General features: G+C 44.9%; 1 protein-coding gene across 1 annotated transcript in view; it reads right to left on the bottom strand.

The window, feature by feature from the left end:
* MAPK15 (mitogen-activated protein kinase 15) overlaps nucleotides 1-18,878 on the bottom strand; it is a 68,154-nt gene extending 49,276 nt beyond the window's left edge. Inside the window, exons 1-5 of the mRNA XM_069959759.1 lie at nucleotides 18,547-18,878; nucleotides 11,369-11,469; nucleotides 3,989-4,087; nucleotides 3,091-3,120; nucleotides 2,863-2,953 (exon numbers count right to left, since the gene is read on the bottom strand). Of these exons, the coding sequence (XP_069815860.1) occupies nucleotides 2,863-2,953; nucleotides 3,091-3,120; nucleotides 3,989-4,087; nucleotides 11,369-11,437 (289 nt within the window). The 5' untranslated portion in view covers nucleotides 11,438-11,469; nucleotides 18,547-18,878. The remainder of the gene's footprint in view (nucleotides 1-2,862; nucleotides 2,954-3,090; nucleotides 3,121-3,988; nucleotides 4,088-11,368; nucleotides 11,470-18,546) is intronic.
* Nucleotides 18,879-20,861: the final 1,983 nt, after the last annotated feature.

The following is a 20,861-nucleotide window of genomic DNA, read 5'->3' as shown; positions in this document are numbered from 1 at the left end:
GGGCAGACATGACACTATACATTACACACTATATGGGGAGGGGCAGACATGACACTATACATTACACACTATATGGGGGAGGGGCAGACATGACACTATACATTACACACTATATGGGGAGGGGCAGACATGACACTATACATTACACACTATATGGGGGAGGGGCAGACATGACACTATACATTACACACTATATGGGAGGGGCAGACATGACACTATACATTACACACTATATGGGGGGAGGGCAAGACATGACACTATACATTACACACTATAGGGGGGAGGGGCAGACATGACACTATACATTACACACTATATGGGGGAGGGGCAGACATGACACTATACATTACACACTATATGGGGGGGGGCAGACATGACACTATACATTACACACTATATGGGGGGGGGGCAGACATGACACTATACATTACACACTATATGGGGGAGGGCAGACATGACACTATACATTACACACTATATGGGGGGGGGCAGACATGACACTATACATTACACACTATATGGGGGGGGCAGACATGACACTATACATTACACACTATATGGGGGAGGGGCAGACATGACACTATACATTACACACTATATGGGGGGGGGCAGACATGACACTATACATTACACACTATATGGGGAGGGGCAGACATGACACTATACATTACACACTATATGGGGGGGGGCAGACATGACACTATACATTACACACTATATGGGGAGGGGCAGACATGACACTATACATTACACACTATATGGGGGGGGGCAGACATGACACTATACATTACACACTATATGGGGGGGGCAGACATGACACTATACATTACACACTATATGGGGGAGGGGCAGACATGACACTATACATTACACACTATATGGGGGGGCAGACATGACACTATACATTACACACTATATGGGGGAGGGGCAGACATGACACTATACATTACACACTATATGGGGGGGGCAGACATGACACTATACATTACACACTATATGGGGAGGGGCAGACATGACACTATACATTACACACTATATGGAGGGGCAGACATGACACTATACATTACACACTATATGGGGGGGGCAGACATGACACTATACATTACACACTATATGGGGAGGGGCAGACATGACACTATACATTACACACTATATGGGGAGGGGCAGACATGACACTATACATTACACACTATATGGGGGGGGGCAGACATGACACTATACATTACACACTATATGGGGGGGCAGACATGACACTATACATTACACACTATATGGGGAGGGGCAGACATGACACTATACATTACACACTATATGGGGGAGGGGCAGACATGACACTATACATTACACACTATATGGGGGGGGCAGACATGACACTATACATTACACACTATATGGGGGAGGGGCAGACATGACACTATACATTACACACTATATGGGGGGGCAGACATGACACTATACATTACACACTATATGGGGGAGGGGGCAGACATGACACTATACATTACACACTATATGGGGGGGGCAGACATGACACTATACATTACACACTATATGGGGGGAGGGGCAGACATGACACTATACATTACACACTATATGGGGGGAGGGGCAGACATGACACTATACATTACACACTATATGGGGGGGGGCAGACATGACACTATACATTACACACTATATGGGGGGGGGCAGACATGACACTATACATTACACACTATATGGGGGGGGGCAGACATGACACTATACATTACACACTATATGGGGGAGGGGCAGACATGACACTATACATTACACACTATATGGGAGGGGCAGACATGACACTATACATTACACACTATATGGGGGGGGCAGACATGACACTATACATTACACACTATATGGAGGGGGCAGACATGACACTATACATTACACACTATATGGGGGGGGGCAGACATGACACTATACATTACACACTATATGGGGGGAGGGGCAGACATGACACTATACATTACACACTATATGGGGGGGGGCAGACATGACACTATACATTACACACTATATGGGGGGAGGGGCAGACATGACACTATACATTACACACTATATGGGGGAGGGGCAGACATGACACTATACATTACACACTATATGGGGGGGGGGGCAGACATGACACTATACATTACACACTATATGGGGGGAGGGGCAGACATGACACTATACATTACACACTATATGGGGGGAGGGGCAGACATGACACTATACATTACACACTATATGGGGGGGGGCAGACATGACACTATACATTACACACTATATGGGGGGGGCAGACATGACACTATACATTACACACTATATGGGGGGAGGGGCAGACATGACACTATACATTACACACTATATGGGGGAGGGGCAGACATGACACTATACATTACACACTATATGGGGGAGGGGCAGACATGACACTATACATTACACACTATATGGGGGGAGGGGCAGACATGACACTATACATTACACACTATATGGGGGGGGCAGACATGACACTATACATTACACACTATATGGGGGAGGGGCAGACATGACACTATACATTACACACTATATGGGGGGAGGGGCAGACATGACACTATACATTACACACTATATGGGGAGGGCAGACATGACACTATACATTACACACTATATGGGGGGAGGGGCAGACATGACACTATACATTACACACTATATGGGGGGGGGGCAGACATGACACTATACATTACACACTATATGGGGGGAGGGGCAGACATGACACTATACATTACACACTATATGGGGGGGGGGCAGACATGACACTATACATTACACACTATATGGGGGAGGGGCAGACATGACATCACACACTATGTTAGACGTTACCCATGTACTCGAACACCAGGTAGATGTCCTTATCGTTTTGGGCTCGGATAACGTTCAGCAGTCGGATGATATTTGGATGTTCTCCGAACTCCTACAGGAAAGAAAAGGTCACATGGGGTTATCCCGACCCCCAGGGGTCATCACCATGAGGTTAGGGGTCATCACATGCCCTAAAGCTGAACACTGCGACACCCTCTGTGATATCTCAGCAATATGGAGGTTACTCACCTGAAGAAACATGATCTCCCGGAAGGTTCTCTGTAATAGGAGAAAGAGAGATGAGGAGCGATATATATACACCCACTCCCCGTACACCCCATATATACACACATAGTCCATATATACACACACAGTCCATATACACCCCATATACACACACACATCAGACCTATACACCCCATATACAGACACACTCCATATACACCGCATATACAGACACACTCCATATACACCGCATATACACAGACACACTCCATATACACCGCATATACACACACACAGTCCATATACACTCCATATATACACACAGTCCATATACACTCCATATATACACACAGTCCATATACACTCCATATATACACACATAGTCCATATACACCCATTATACAGACACACCGTACATATACACCCCATTTACACACACAGTCCATATACACCCCATATACAGACACACTCCATATACACCGCATATAAACACACACAGTCCATATACACTCCATATATACACACATAGTCCATATACACCGCATATACACACACACAGTCCATATACACTCCATATATACACACAGTCCATATACACTCCATATATACATACATAGTCCATATACACTCCATATATACATACATAGTCCATATACACTCCATATATACACACATAGTCCATATACACCCCTTATACAGACACACCGTACATATACACCCCATTTACACACACAGTCCATATACACCCCATATACAGACACACTCCATATACACCGCATATACACACACACATAGTCCATATACACTCCATATATACACACATAGTCCATATACACATCATTCACTATATCAGGGTGTGTGTAGGGGAGAGGTGTACAGAATATATATATAAAAATATATACACACACACACACACACACACCTGAGCGTCTGTCCGGTTTCGAAACGCATCAAAGATTTTTTTTACAGCAACAATTTCTCCAGTTTTGCGGTCAATCGCCTTCCAGACAATCCCATAGGCCTGCGGTAAGAGAAGAGACGTCAGTGCCCTGGAGGCAGAATAACACCAAAGCATCATCCCCGAATATAACATTGTATAGTATAATATACTGTATTGAGTATACAGAGTATACCACATACTATACACAGTACACAGAATATACCACATACTATACAGAATATACCACATACTATACAGAGTATACAGAATATACCACATACTATACAGAGTATACAGAATATACCACATACTATACAGAGTATACAGAATATACCACATACTATACAGAGTATACAGAATATACCACATACTATACAGAGTATACCACATACTATACAGAGTATACAGAGTATACCACATACTATACAGAGTATACAGAATATACCACATACTATACAGAGTATACAGAATATACCACCTACTATACAGAATATACAGAATATACCACATACTATACAGAGTATACAGAATATACCACTTACTATACAGAGTATACAGAATATACCACATACTATACAGAGTATACAGAATATACCACATACTATACAGAGTATACAGAATATACCACATACTATACAGAGTATACAGAATATACCACATACTATACACAGTATATCACTTACTATACAGAGTATACAGAATATACCACATACTATACAGAGTATACAGAATATACCACATACTATACAGAGTATACCACATACTATACAGAATATACCACATACTATACAGAGTATACAGAATATAACACATACTATACAGAGTATACAGAATATACCACATACTATACAGAGTATACAGAATATACCACATACTATACAGAGTATACCACCTACTATACAGAGTATACAGAATATACCACCTACTATACAGAGTATACAGAATATACCACCTACTATACAGAGTATACAGAATATACCACATACTATACAGAGTATAGCACATACTATACAGAGTATACCACATACTATACAGAGTATACAGAATATACCACATACTATACAGAGTATACAGAATATACCACCTACTATACAGAGTATACAGAATATACCACATACTATACAGAGTATACCACATACTATACAGAGTATACAGAATATACCACATACTATACAGAGTATACAGAATATACCACCTACTATACAGAGTATACAGAATATACCACCTACTATACAGAGTATACAGAATATACCACCTACTATACAGAGTATACAGAATATACCACCTACTATACAGAGTATACAGAATATACCACATACTATACAGAGTATACAGAATATACCACATACTATACAGAGTATACAGAATATACCACATACTATACAGAGTATACAGAGTATACCACATACTACACAGAGCATACCACATACTATACAGAGTATACAGAATATACCACATACTATACAGAGTATACAGAATATACCACATACTATACAGAGTATACAGAATATACCACATACTATACAGAGTATACAGAGTATACCACATACTACACAGAGTATACCACATACTATACAGAGTATACAGAATATACCACATACTATACAGAGTATACAGAATATACCACATACTATACAGAGTATACAGAATATACCACATACTATACAGAGTATACAGAGTATACCACATACTATACAGAGTATACCACATACTATACAGAGTATACAGAATATACCACATACTATACAGAGTATACAGAATATACCACATACTATACAGAGTATACAGAGTATACCACATACTACACAGAGTATACCACATACTATACAGAGTATACAGAATATACCACATACTATACAGAGTATACAGAATATACCACATACTATACAGAGTATACAGAATATACCACATACTATACAGAGTATACAGAATATACCACATACTATACAGAGTATACAGAATATACCACATACTATACAGAGTATACAGAATATACCACATACTATACAGAGTATACAGAGTATACCACCTACTATACAGAGTATACCACATACTATACAGAGTATACAGAATATACCACATACTATACAGAGTATACCACATACTATACAGAGTATACAGAATATACCACATACTATACACAGTATACAGAATATACCACATACTATACAGAGTATACAGAATATACCACATACTATACAGAGTATACAGAATATACCACATACTATACAGAGTATACCACCTACTATACAGAGTATACAGAATATACCACATACTATACACAGTATACAGAATATACCACATACTATACAGAGTATACAGAGTATACCACATACTATACAGAGTATACAGAATATACCACATACTATACAGAGTATACAGAATATACCACATACTATACAGAGTATACAGAATATACCACATACTATACAGAGTATACAGAATATACCACATACTATACAGAGTATACCACATACTATACAGAGTATTCAGAATATACCACATACTATACAGACTATACAGAGTATACCACATACTATACAGAGTATACAGAATATACCACCTACTATACAGAGTATTCAGAATATACCACATACTATACAGACTATACAGAGTATACCACATACTATACAGAGTATACCACATACTATACAGAGTATACAGAATATACCACATACTATAGAGTATACACATACTATACAGAGTATACAGAATATACCACATACTATACAGAGTATACAGAATATACCACATACTATACAGAGTATACAGAGTATACCACATACTATACAGAGTATACAGAATATACCACATACTATACAGAGTATACAGAATATACCACATACTATACAGAGTATACAGAGTATACCACATACTATACAGAGTATACAGAATATACCACATACTATACAGAGTATACAGAATATACCACATACTATACAGAGTATACAGAGTATACCACATACTATACAGAGTATACAGAATATACCACATACTATACAGACTATACAGAGTATACCACATACTATACAGAGTATACAGAATATACCACCTACTATACAGAGTATACAGAATATACCACCTACTATACAGAGTATACAGAATATACCACATACTATACAGAGTATACAGAATATACCACATACTATACAGAGTATACAGAATATACCACATACTATACAGAGTATACAGAATATACCACATACTATACAGAGTATACAGAATATACCACATACTATACACATTATACAGAATATACCACTTACTATACAGAGTATACAGAATATACCACATACTATACAGAGTATACAGAATATACCACATACTATACAGAGTATACCACATACTATACAGAGTATACAGAGTATACCACATACTATACAGAGTATACAGAATATACCACATACTATACAGAGTATACCACATACTATACAGAGTATACAGAGTATACCACATACTATACAGAGTATACAGAGTATACCACATACTATACAGAGTATACAGAATATACCACATACTATACAGAGTATACAGAGTATACCACTTACTATACAGAGTATACAGAATATACCACCTACTATACAGAGTATACAGAACATACCACATACTATACAGAGTATACAGAATATACCACCTACTATACAGAGTATACAGAATATACCTCATACTATACAGAGTATACAGAATATACCACTTACTATACAGAGTATACAGAATATACCACTTACTATACAGAGTATACAGAATATACCACTTACTATACAGAGTATACAGAATATACCACATACTATACAGAGTATACAGAATATACCACATACTATACAGAGTATACAGAATATACCACATACTATACAGAGTATACAGAATATACCACCTACTATACAGAGTATACAGAATATACCACATACTATACAGAGTATACAGAATATACCACATACTATACAGAGTATACAGAATATACCACATACTATACAGAGTATACAGAATATACCACCTACTATACAGAGTATACAGAATATACCACATACTATACACAGTATACAGAATATACCACATACTATACAGAGTATACCACCTACTATACAGAGTATACAGAATATACCACATACTATACACAGTATACAGAATATACCACATACTATACAGAGTATACAGAGTATACCACATACTATACAGAGTATACAGAATATACCACATACTATACAGAATATACCACATACTATACAGAGTATACAGAATATACCACATACTATACACATTATACAGAATATACCACTTACTATACAGAGTATACAGAATATACCACATACTATACAGAGTATACCACATACTATACAGAGTATACAGAGTATACCACTTACTATACAGAGTATACAGAATATACCACCTACTATACAGAGTATACAGAACATACCACATACTATACAGAGTATACAGAATATACCACCTACTATACAGAGTATACAGAATATACCTCATACTATACAGAGTATACAGAATATACCACTTACTATACAGAGTATACAGAATATACCACTTACTATACAGAGTATACAGAATATACCACTTACTATACAGAGTATACAGAATATACCACATACTATACAGAGTATACAGAATATACCACATACTATACACAGTATACAGAATATACCACATACTATACACAGTATACAGAATATACCACATACTATACAGAGTATACAGAATATACCACATACTATACAGAGTATACAGAATATACCACATACTATACAGAGTATACAGAATATACCACATACTATAGAGTATACAGAATATACCACCTACTATACAGAGTATACCACATACTATACAGAGTATATAGAATATACCACTTACTATACAGAGTATACAGAATATACCACATACTATACAGAGTATACAGAATATACCACATACTATACAGAATATACCACATACTATACAGAGTATACAGAATATACCACATACTATACAGAGTATACAGAATATACCACATACTATACAGAGTATACAGAATATACCACATACTATACAGAGTATACAGAATATACCACATACTATACAGAGTATACAGAATATACCACATACTATACAGAGTATACAGAATATACCACATACTATACAGAGTATACCACATACTATACAGAGTATACAGAATATACCACATACTATACAGAGTATACAGAACATACCACATACTATACAGAGTATACAGAATATACCACTTACTATACAGAGTATACAGAATATACCACCTACTATACAGAGTATACAGAATATACCTCATACTATACAGAGTATACAGAATATACCACCTACTATACAGAGTATACCACATACTATACAGAGTATACAGAATATACCACATACTATACAGAGTATACCACATACTATACAGAGTATACAGAATATACCACCTACTATACAGAGTATACAGAGTATACCACATACTATACAGAGTATACCACATACTATACAGAGTATACAGAATATACCACATACTATACAGAGTATACAGAATATACCACATACTATACAGAGTATACAGAATATACCACATACTATACAGAGTATACAGAATATACCACATACTATACAGAGTATACAGAATATACCACATACTATACAGAGTATACAGAATATACCACATACTATACAGAGTATACAGAATATACCACATACTATACAGAGTATACAGAATATACCACATACTATACACAGTATACAGAATATACCACATACTATACAGAGTATACAGAATATACCACATACTATACAGAGTATACTACATACTATACAGAGTATACAGAATATACCACATACTATACAGAGTATACAGAATATACCACATACTATACAGAGTATACCACATACTATACAGAGTATACAGAATATACCACATACTATACAGAGTATACAGAATATACCACATACTATACAGAGTATACAGAATATACCACATACTATACACAGTATACAGAATATACCACATACTATACAGAGTATACAGAATATACCACATACTATACAGAGTATACAGGATATACCACATACTATACAGAGTATACAGAGTATACCACATACTATACACAGTATACAGAATATACCACATACTATACAGAGTATACAGAATATACCACATACTATACAGAGTATACCACATACTATACAGAATATACCACATACTATACAGAGTATACAGAATATACCACATACTATACAGAGTATACAGAATATACCACCTACTATACAGAGTATACAGAATATACCACATACTATACAGAGTATACCACATACTATACAGAGTATACCACATACTATACAGAGTATACAGAATATACCACATACTATACAGAGTATACAGAATATACCACATACTATACAGAGTATACAGAATATACCACATACTATACAGAGTATACAGAATATACCACATACTATACAGAGTATACCACATACTATACAGAGTATACAGAATATACCACATACTATACAGAGTATACAGAATATACCACATACTATACAGAGTATACAGAATATACCACATACTATACAGAGTATACAGTAATATACCACATACTATACAGAGTATACAGGAATGTACCACATACTATACAACAGTATACAGAATATACCACATACTATACAGAGTATACAGACTATACACATACTATACAGAGTATACTACATACTATACAGAGTATACAGAATATACCACATACTATACAGAGTATACAGAATTATACCACATACTATACAGAGTATACCACATACTATACAGAGTATACAGAATATACCACATACTATACAGAGTATACATATGATAATATACCCCATACTATACAGAGTATACAGAATATACCACATACTATACACAGTATACAGAATATACCACATACTATACAGAGTATACAGAATATACCAATACTATACAGAGTATACAGGATATAACACATACTATACAGAGTATACAGAGTATACCACATTACTATACACAGTATACAGAATATACCACATACTATACAGAGTATACAGAATATACCACATACTATACAGAGTATACCACATACTATACAGAATATACCACATACTATACAGAGTATACAGAATATACCACATACTATACAGAGTATACAGAATATACCACATACTATACAGAGTATACAGAATATACCACATACTATACAGAGTATACCACATACTATACAGAATATACCACATACTATACAGAGTATACAGAATATACCACATACTATACAGAGTATACAGAATATACCACATACTATACAGAGTATACAGAATATACCACATACTATACAGAGTATACCACATAGTATACGAAGCACGGGCGGCACTCACCCCTTTCCCCAGACGCTTCTTAATCTCATACTTCTGGGAGATGTGGTCCTCCACCTCTGGAACGCTCATCGTGTCTCATCCACCATCACCTTCAACTACGCCTGCAAGATATAACCGTATAAAGAGCGGTGATATATATATATATATATATATATTTTATTGGTAACCGCTCTCTATACAGTGATGGGATATATATATATATATATAATGCTGTGACTATATTCTATATCTCCCATCACTGTATAGAGAGCGGTTACCTTTATATATATATTGATCGGTATTTTGGGGGTCTCTCTCTCTATGGTCGGTATCTCGGGGGTCTCTCTCTCTATGGTCGGTATCTCGGGGGTCTCTCTCTCTCTATGGTCGGTATCTCGGGGGTCTCTCTCTCTATGGTCGGTATCTCGGGGGTCTCTCTCTCTATGGTCGGTATCTCGGGGGTCTCTCTCTCTATGGTCGGTACTCCGGGGGTCTCTCTCTCTCTATGGTCGGTATCTCGAGGGTCTCTCTCTCTATGGTCGGTATCTCGGGGGTCTCTCTACTCTCTATGGTCGGTATCTTCGGGGGTCCTCTCTCTCTATGGTCGGGTATCATCGGGGGTCTCTCTCTCTATGGTTCGGTATCTCGGGGGTCTCTCTCTCTATGTTCGGTATCTCGGGGGTCTCTCGCTCTATGGTCGGTATCTCGGGGGTCTCTCTCTCTCTATGGTCGGTATCTCGGGGGTCTCTCTCTCTCTATGGTCGGTATCTCGGGGGTCTCTCTCTCTCTCTCTGTCTCTATGGTCGGTATCTCGGGGGTCTCTCTCTCTCTATGGTCGGTATCTCGGGGGTCTCTCTCTCTCTATGGTCGGTATCTCGGGGGTCTCTCTCTCTATGGTCGGTATGTCCGGGGTCTCTCTCTCTCTATGGTCGGTATCTCGGGGGTCTCTCTCTCTATGGTCGGTATCTCGGGGGTCTCTCTCTCTCTATGGTCGGTATCTCGGGGGTCTCTCTCTCTCTATGGTCGGTATCTCGGGGGTCTCTCTCTCTATGGTCGGTATCTCAGGGGTCTCTCTCTCTATGGTCGGTATCTCGGGGGTCTCTCTCTCTCTATGGTCGGTATCTCGGGGGTCTCTCTCTCTCTATGGTCGGTATCTCGGGGGTCTCTCTCTCTCTCTATGGTCGGTATGTCCGGGGTCTCTCTCTCTCTATGGTCGGTATCTCGGGGGTCTCTCTCTCTCTATGGTCGGTATCTCGAGGGTCTCTCTCTCTCTATGGTCGGTATGTCCGGGGGTCTCTCTCTCTATGGTCGGTATGTCCGGGGGTCTCTCTCTCTCTATGGTCGGTATCTCGGGGGTCTCTCTCTCTCTATGGTCGGTATCTCGGGGGTCTCTCTCTCTCTCTATGGTCGGTATCTCGGAGGTCTCTCTCCCTATGGTCGGTATCTCGGGGGTCTCTCTCTCTCTATGGTCGGTATGTCCGGGGTCTCTCTCTCTATGGTCGGTATCTCGGGGGTCTCTCTCTCTCTTTCTCTCTATGGTCGGTATCTCGGGGGTCTCTCTCTCTCTATGGTCGGTATCTCGGGGGTCTCTCTCTCTATGGTCGGTATCTCGGGGGTCTCTTTCTCTCTATGGTCGGTATCTCGGGGGTCTCTCTCTCTATGGTCGGTATCTCGGGGGTCTCTCTCTCTCTATGGTCGGTATCTCGGGGGTCTCTCTCTCTCTCTATGGTCGGTATCTCGGGGTCTCTCTCTCTCTATGGTCGGTATCTCGGGGGTCTCTCTCTCTATGGTCGGTATCTCGGGGGTCTCTCTCTCTATGGTCGGTATCTCGGGGTCTCTCTCTCTCTATGGTCGGTATCTCGGGGGTCTCTCTCTCTCTATGGTCGGTATCTCGGGGGTCTCTCTCTCTATGGTCTGTATTCTCGGTGGTCTCTCTCTCTCTCTATGGTCGGTATCTCGGGGGTCTCTCTCTCTCTATGGTCGGTATCTCGGGGGTCTCTCTCTCTATGGTCGGTATCTCGGGGTCTCTCTCTCTCTCTATGGTCGGTATCTCGGGGGTCTCTCTCTCTCTCTATGGTCGGTATCTCGGGGGTCTCTCTCTCTCTATGGTCGGTATCTCGGGGGTCTCTCTCTCTCTCTATGGTCGGTATCTCGGGGTCTCTCTCTCTCTCTAGGTCGGTATCTCGGGGGTCTCTCTCTCTCTTATGGTCGTATATTCGGGGTCTCTCTCTCTATGGTCGGTATCCTCGGGGGTCTCTCTCTCTCTATGTCGGTATCTCAGGGGGTTCCTCTCTCTCTCTATGGTCGGTATCTCGGGGGGTCTCTCTCTCTCTATATTGGTCGGTATCTCGGGGGTCCTCTCTCTCTCTCTCTATGGTCGGTATCTCGGGGGTCTCTCTCTTCTAGTCTATGGTCGGTATCTCGGGGTGCTCTCTCTCTCTCTATGGTCGGTATCTCAGGGGTCTCTCTCTCTCTATGGTCGGTATCTCAGGGGTCTCTCTCTCTCTATGGTCGGTATCTCAGTGGTCTCTCTCTCTATGGTCGGTATCTCGGGGGTCTCCTCTCTATGGTCGGTTATCTCAGGGGCTCTCTCTCTCTCTATGGTCGGTATCTCCGGGGTCTCTCTCTCTCTCTCTCTCTCTCTGGTCGGTATCTCGGGGGTCTCTCTCTCTCTCTATGGTCGGTATCTCCGGGGTCTCTCTCTCTCTATGGTCGGTATCTCGGGGGTCTCTCTCTCTCTATGGTCGGTATCTCGGGGGTCTCTCTCTCTCTCTATGGTCGGTATGTCCGGGGTCTCTCTCTCTCTCTGGTCGGTATCTCGGGGGTCTCTCTCTCTTTCTATGGTCGGTATCTCGGGGGTCTCTCTCTCTATGGTCGGTATCTCGGGGGTCTCTCTCTCTCTATGGTCGGTATCTCGGGGGTTTCTCTCTCTCTCTATGGTCGGTATCTCGGGGGTCTCTCTCTCTCTCTATGGTCGGTATCTCGGGGGTCTCTCTCTCTCTCTCTATGGTCGGTATCTCGGGGGTCTCTCTCTCTCTCTATGGTCGGTATCTCGGGGGTCTCTCTCTCTCTATGGTCGGTATCTCCGGGGTCTCTCTCTCTCTATGGTCGGTATCTCAGGGGTCTCTCTCTCTCTATGGTCGGTATCTCAGGGGTCTCTCTCTCTATGGTCGGTATCTCGGGGGTCTCTCTCTCTATGGTCGGTATCTCAGGGGTCTCTCTCTCTCTCTATGGTCGGTATCTCCGGGGTCTCTCTCTCTCTCTCTCTCTCTCTGGTCGGTATCTCGGGGGTCTCTCTCTCTCTCTATGGTCGGTATCTCCGGGGTCTCTCTCTCTCTATGGTCGGTATCTCGGGGGTCTCTCTCTCTCTATGGTCGGTATCTCGGGGGTCTCTCTCTCTATGGTCGGTATCTCGGGGGTCTCTCTCTCTATGGTCGGTATCTCGGGGGTCTCTCTCTCTCTCTATGGTCGGTATCTCGGGGGTCTCTCTCTCTCTATGGTCGGTATGTCCGGGGGTCTCTCTCTCTATGGTCGGTATCTCGGGGGTCTCTCTCTCTATGGTCGGTATCTCGGGGGTCTCTCTCTCTATGGTCGGTATCTCGGGGGTCTCTCTCTCTCTATGGTCGGTATCTCGGGGGTCTCTCTCTCTATGGTCCGTATCTCGGGGGTCTCTCTCTCTCTATGGTCGGTATCTCGGGGGTCTCTCTCTCTATGGTCGGTATCTCCGGGGTCTCTCTCTCTCTATGGTCGGTATCTCGGGGGTCTCTCTCTCTATGGTCGGTATCTCCGGGGTCTCTCTCTCTCTATGGTCGGTATCTCGGGGGTCTCTCTCTCTCTATGGTCGGTATCTCGGGGGTCTCTCTCTCTCTATGGTCGGTATCTCGGGGGTCTCTCTCTCTCTCTCTCTATGGTCGGTATCTCGGGGGTCTCTCTCTCTATGGTCGGTATCTCGGGGGTCTCTCTCTCTATGGTCGTATCTCGGGGGTCTCTCTCTCTCTATGGTCGGTATCTCGGGGGTCTCTCTCTCTATGGTCGGTATCTCGGGGGTCTCTCTCTCTCTCTCTATGGTCGGTATCTCGGGGGTCTCTCTCTCTCTCTATGGTCGGTATCTCGGGGGTCTCTCTCTCTCTATGGTCGGTATCTCGGGGGTCTCTCTCTCTCTCTATGGTCGGTATCTCGGGGGTCTCTCTCTCTTTCTGGTCGGTATCTCGGGGGTCTCTCTCTCTATGGTCGGTATCTCGGGGGTCTCTCTCTCTCTATGGTCGGTATCTCGGGGGTCTCTCTCTCTATGGTCGGTATCTCGGGGGTCTCTCTCTCTATGGTCGGTATCTCGGGGGTCTCTCTCTCTATGGTCGGTATCTCGGGGGTCTCTCTCTCTATGGTCGGTATCTCCGGGGTCTCTCTCTCTCTATGGTCGGTATCTCGGGGGTCTCTCTCTCTATGGTCGGTATCTCCGGGGTCTCTCTCTCTATGGTCGGTATCTCGGGGGTCTCTCTCTCTATGGTCGGTATCTCGGGGGTCTCTCTCTCTATGGTCGGTATGTCCGGGGGTCTCTCTCTCTATGGTCGGTATGTCCGGGGGTCTCTCTCTCTCTATGGTCGGTATGTCCGGGGGTCTCTCTCTCTCTATGGTCGGTATCTCGGGGGTCTCTCTCTCTATGGTCGGTATCTCGGGGGTCTCTCTCTCTCTCTCTATGGTCGGTATCTCGGGGGTCTCTCTCTCTATGGTCGGTATCTCGGGGGTCTCTCTCTCTCTCTCTCTCTCTCTCTATGGTCGGTATCTCCGGGGGTCTCTCTCTCTATGGTCGGTATCTCTGGGGTCTCTCTGTCTATGGTCGGTATCTCAGGGGTCTCTCTCTCTATGGTCGGTATGTCCGGGGGTCTCTCTCTCTATGGTCGGTATCTCCGGGGGTCTCTCTCTCTATGGTCGGTATCTCCGGGGGTCTCTCTCTCTATGGTCGGTATCTCGGGGATCTCTCTCTCTCTATGGTCGGTATCTCGGGGGTCTCTCTCTCTATGGTCGGTATGTCCGGGGATCTCTCTCTCTCTATGGTCGGTATCTCGGGGGTCTCTCTCTCTCTATGGTCGGTATCTCAGGGGTCTCTCTCTCTCTATGGTCGGTATCTCGGGGGTCTCTCTCTCTATGGTCGGTATCTCGGGGGTCTCTCTCTCTATGGTCGGTATCTCGGGGGTCTCTCTCTCTATGGTCGGTATCTCGGGGGTCTCTCTCTCTCTCTATGGTCGGTATCTCCGGGGGTCTCTCTCTCTATGGTCGGTATCTCGGGGATCTCTCTCTCTCTATGGTCGGTATCTCGGGGGTCTCTCTCTCTATGGTCGGTATGTCCGGGGATCTCTCTCTCTCTATGGTCGGTATCTCGGGGGTCCTCCTCTCTCTCTATGGTCGGTATCTCAGGGGTCTCTCTCTCTCTATGGTCGGTATCTCGGGGGTCTCTCTCTCTATGGTCGGTATCTCGGGGGTCTCTCTCTCTATGGTCGGTATCTCGGGGGTCTCTCTATGGTCGGTATCTCAGGGGTCTCTCTCTCTATGGTCGGTATCTCGGGGGTCTCTCTCTCTCTATGGTCGGTATCTCGGGGGTCTCTCTCTCTCTATGGTCGGTATCTCGGGGGTCTCTCTCTCTCTCTATGGTCGGTATCTCGGGGGTCTCTCTCTCTATGGTCGGTATCTCAGGGGTCTCTCTCTCTCTATGGTCGGTATCTCGGGGGTCTCTCTCTCTCTATGGTCGGTATGTCCGGGGGTCTCTCTCTCTATGGTCGGTATCTCGGGGGTCTCTCTCTCTATGGTCGGTATGTCCGGGGGTCTCTCTCTCTATGGTCGGTATGTCCGGGGGTCTCTCTCTCTATGGTCGGTATGTCCGGGGGTCTCTCTCTCTATGGTCGGTATCTCGGGGGTCTCTCTCTCTATGGTCGGTATCTCGGGGGTCTCTCTCTCTATGGTCGGTATCTCGGGGGTCTCTCTCTCTATGGTCGGTATCTCGGGGGTCTCTCTCTCTATGGTCGGTATCTCGGGGGTCTCTCTCTCTCTATGGTCGGTATGTCCGGGGGTCTCTCTCTCTATGGTCGGTATCTCGGGGGTCTCTCTCTCTATGGTCGGTATCTCGGGGGTCTCTCTCTCTCTATGGTCGGTATGTCCGGGGGTCTCTCTCTCTATGGTCGGTATGTCCGGGGGTCTCTCTCTCTATGGTCGGTATCTCGGGGGTCTCTCTCTCTCTCTATGGTCGGTATCTCCGGGGTCTCTCTCTCTCTATGGTCGGTATCTCGGGGGTCTCTCTCTCTCTCTATGGTCGGTATCTCAGGGGTCTCTCTCTCTCTCTCTCTATGGTCGGTATCTCGGGGGTCTCTCTCTCTCTCTATGGTCGGTATCTCAGGGGTCTCTCTCTCTCTCTCTCTATGGTCGGTATCTCGGGGGTCTCTCTCTCTCTCTATGGTCGGTATCTCAGGGGTCTCTCTCTCTCTCTCTCTATGGTCGGTATCTCAGGGGTCTCTCTCTCTCTCTCTATGGTCGGTATCTCCGGGGGTCTCTCTCTCTATGGTTCGTATCTCGGGGGTCTCTCTCTCTCTCTATGGTCGGTATCTCAGGGGTCTCTCTCTCTCTCTCTCTATGGTCGGTATCTCGGGGGTCTCTCTCTCTCTCTATGGTCGGTATCTCAGGGGTCTCTCTCTCTCTCTCTCTATGGTCGGTATCTCCGGGGTCTCTCTCTCTCTATGGTCGGTATCTCGGGGGTCTCTCTCTCTCTCTATGGTCGGTATCTCAGGGGTCTCTCTCTCTCTCTCTCTATGGTCGGTATCTCGGGGGTCTCTCTCTCTCTATGGTCGGTATCTCGGGGGTCTCTCTCTCTCTATGGTCGGTATCTCGGGGGTCTCTCTCTCTATGGTCGGTATCTCGGGGGTCTCTCTCTCTCTCTATGGTCGGTATCTCGGGGGTCTCTCTCTCTCTCTATGGTCGGTATCTCGAGGGTCTCTCTCTCTATGGTCGGTATGTCCGGGGGTCTCTCTCTCTCTATGGTCGGTATCTCGGGGGTCTCTCTCTCTCTATGGTCGGTATCTCGGGGGTCTCTCTCTCTCTATGGTCGGTATGTCCGGGGGTCTCTCTCTCTATGGTCGGTATCTCAGGGGTCTCTCTCTCTATGGTCGGTATGTCCGGGGTCTCTCTCACACACAGGACACAGAATTCGCCGTTACCTGGGACCGGTGGTCGGTGAGGGACGCCGTGGAGGATGCTGGGACGGTCACGGAAGGAAAGCTGTTGTCCACCGTTGTCATAGTAACCAGGCGCAGCTGCTGTGATCTGCACATGCGCACAGAGTGGCCTCAGACTCGTCAATGAGACCTGGCCATCGGCAATAACGTCAGGATGGCTGTGGTACACGTGACCCGTGCTATCCTATCATATTCCTGTGATAGTAGGGGGGCGGGACAACCCGCTTGGATAGGTAAGGCGGGGCTTACAATCTACGTAAAATGGCCGGAGTATAGGAGACATTTTTACCACGTGGGGCGGAGCCTGTGGGGCATCATGGGGAAAGAAGGGGAATGTCTGTATCCCATACTGTAAAAAGACCTGCCGACGTCACAAGGTCACATGACTTCCTCAAGTCACGTGACTGCACAGCAGGCGTGGCCTATTCAGTGTAGCCTCACTGGTCTATAGGGCTGCCACCAAGTTGCTTCTGTCTGCAGGTAATTGTTATAGGGGACAGAGCAGTAAGTATGATAATGGTGGTGCAGTATATGGGGTGCAGTATATGGGGGAGGGGGTGCAGTATATGGGGGAGGGGGTGCAGTATATGGGGGAGGGGGTGCAGTATATGGGGTGCAGTATATGGGGGGAGGGGGTGCAGTATATGGGGGAGGGGGTGCAGTATATAGGGGAGGGGGTGCAGTATATAGGGGATGGGGTGCAGTATATGGGGGAGGGGGTGTAGTATATGGGGGAGGGGTGCAGTATATAGGGAGGGGGTGCAATATATGCGGGAGGGGGTGCAGTATATGGGGGAGGGGGTGTAGTATATGGGAAGGGGTGCAGTATATGGGGGAGGGGGTGCAGTATATGGGGAGGGGGTGTAGTATATGGGAAGGGGTGCAGTATATGGGGGAGGGGGTGCAGTATATGCGGGGAGGGGTGCAGTATATGGGGGAGGGGGTGCAGTATATGGGGGAGGGGTGCAGTATATGGGGGAGGGGAGGGGCTGCAGTATATGGGGGAGGGGGTGCAGTATATGGGGGAGGGGTGCAGTATATGGGGGAGGGGGTGCAGTATATGGGGGAGGGGTGCAGTATATGGGGGAGGGGGTGTAGTATATGGGAAGGGGTGCAGTATATGGGGGAGGGGTGCAGTATATGGGGGAGGGGGTGCAGTATATGGGAAGGGGTGCAGTATATGGGGGAGGGGGTGCAGTATATGGGGGAGGGGGTGCAGTATATGGGGAGGGGTGCAGTATATGGGGAGAGGGTGCAGTATATGGGGGAGGGGTGCAGTATATGGAGGAGGGGGTGCAGTATATGGGGAGGGGTGCAGTATATGGGGGAGGGGGGTGCAGTATATGGGGGAGGGGGTGCAAGGAGGCACAATGGTGAATGCACCCCCTTTCCCATATACTGCACCCATCATTATTCTGTACTGCAGCCCCTCCCCCATATACTGCACCCACCATTATGCTGTACTGCACCCCCCATTTAGTGCACCCCTCCCCTATATAGTGCACCCCCCTCCCCCATATAGTGCACCCCCCTCCCCCATATAGTGCACCCCCCTCCCCCATATAGTGCACCCCCCTCCCCCATATAGTGCACCCCCTCCCCATATAGCGCACCCCCTCCCCATATAGCACCCCCCATATAGTGCACCCCCTCCCTCATATAGCACCCCCCCATATAGTGCACCCCCTCCCCCATATAGTGCACCCCCCTCCCCCATATAGTGCACCCTCTCCCCCATATAGTGCACCCTCTCCCCCATATAGTGCACCCCCCATATAGTGCACCCCCCATATAGTGCACCCCCTCCCCCATATAGTGCACCCCCTCCCCATATAGTGCACCCCTCCCCCATATAGTGCACCCCTCCCCCATATAGTGCACCCCCCTCCCCCATATAGTGCGCCCCTCCCCCATATAGTGCACCCCCCTCCCCCATATAGTGCACCCCCCTCCCCCATATAGTGCACCCCCTCCCCCATATAGTGCACCCTCTCCCCCATATAGTACACCCCTCCCCCATATAGTGCACCGCCCTCCCCCATATAGTGCACCCCCTCCCCCATATAGTGCACCCCTCCCCCATATAGTGCACCCCCCTCCCCCAACTAAACCCCAACCCTAGGTGGAGACCCAACACAAACTATGCAAACTATATACACAAATAAACACATTAACAATATACACACTAATAATATACAGAAACATACACAGCAAACCATAGTGGGGCTTCTCAGCCCCACACACAGCCCGAAAGCCAAAGTTCAGTACCTACAAGCCCTATATTCCTATACAGCTAC

The sequence above is a fragment of the Dendropsophus ebraccatus genome, chromosome 2 (genome assembly GCF_027789765.1).
Source record: "Dendropsophus ebraccatus isolate aDenEbr1 chromosome 2, aDenEbr1.pat, whole genome shotgun sequence".
NCBI lineage: Eukaryota > Metazoa > Chordata > Amphibia > Anura > Hylidae > Dendropsophus > Dendropsophus ebraccatus.
The sequence above is the reverse complement of the archived record's forward strand: the minus strand, read 5'-3'. Positions and strand labels throughout refer to the sequence as shown.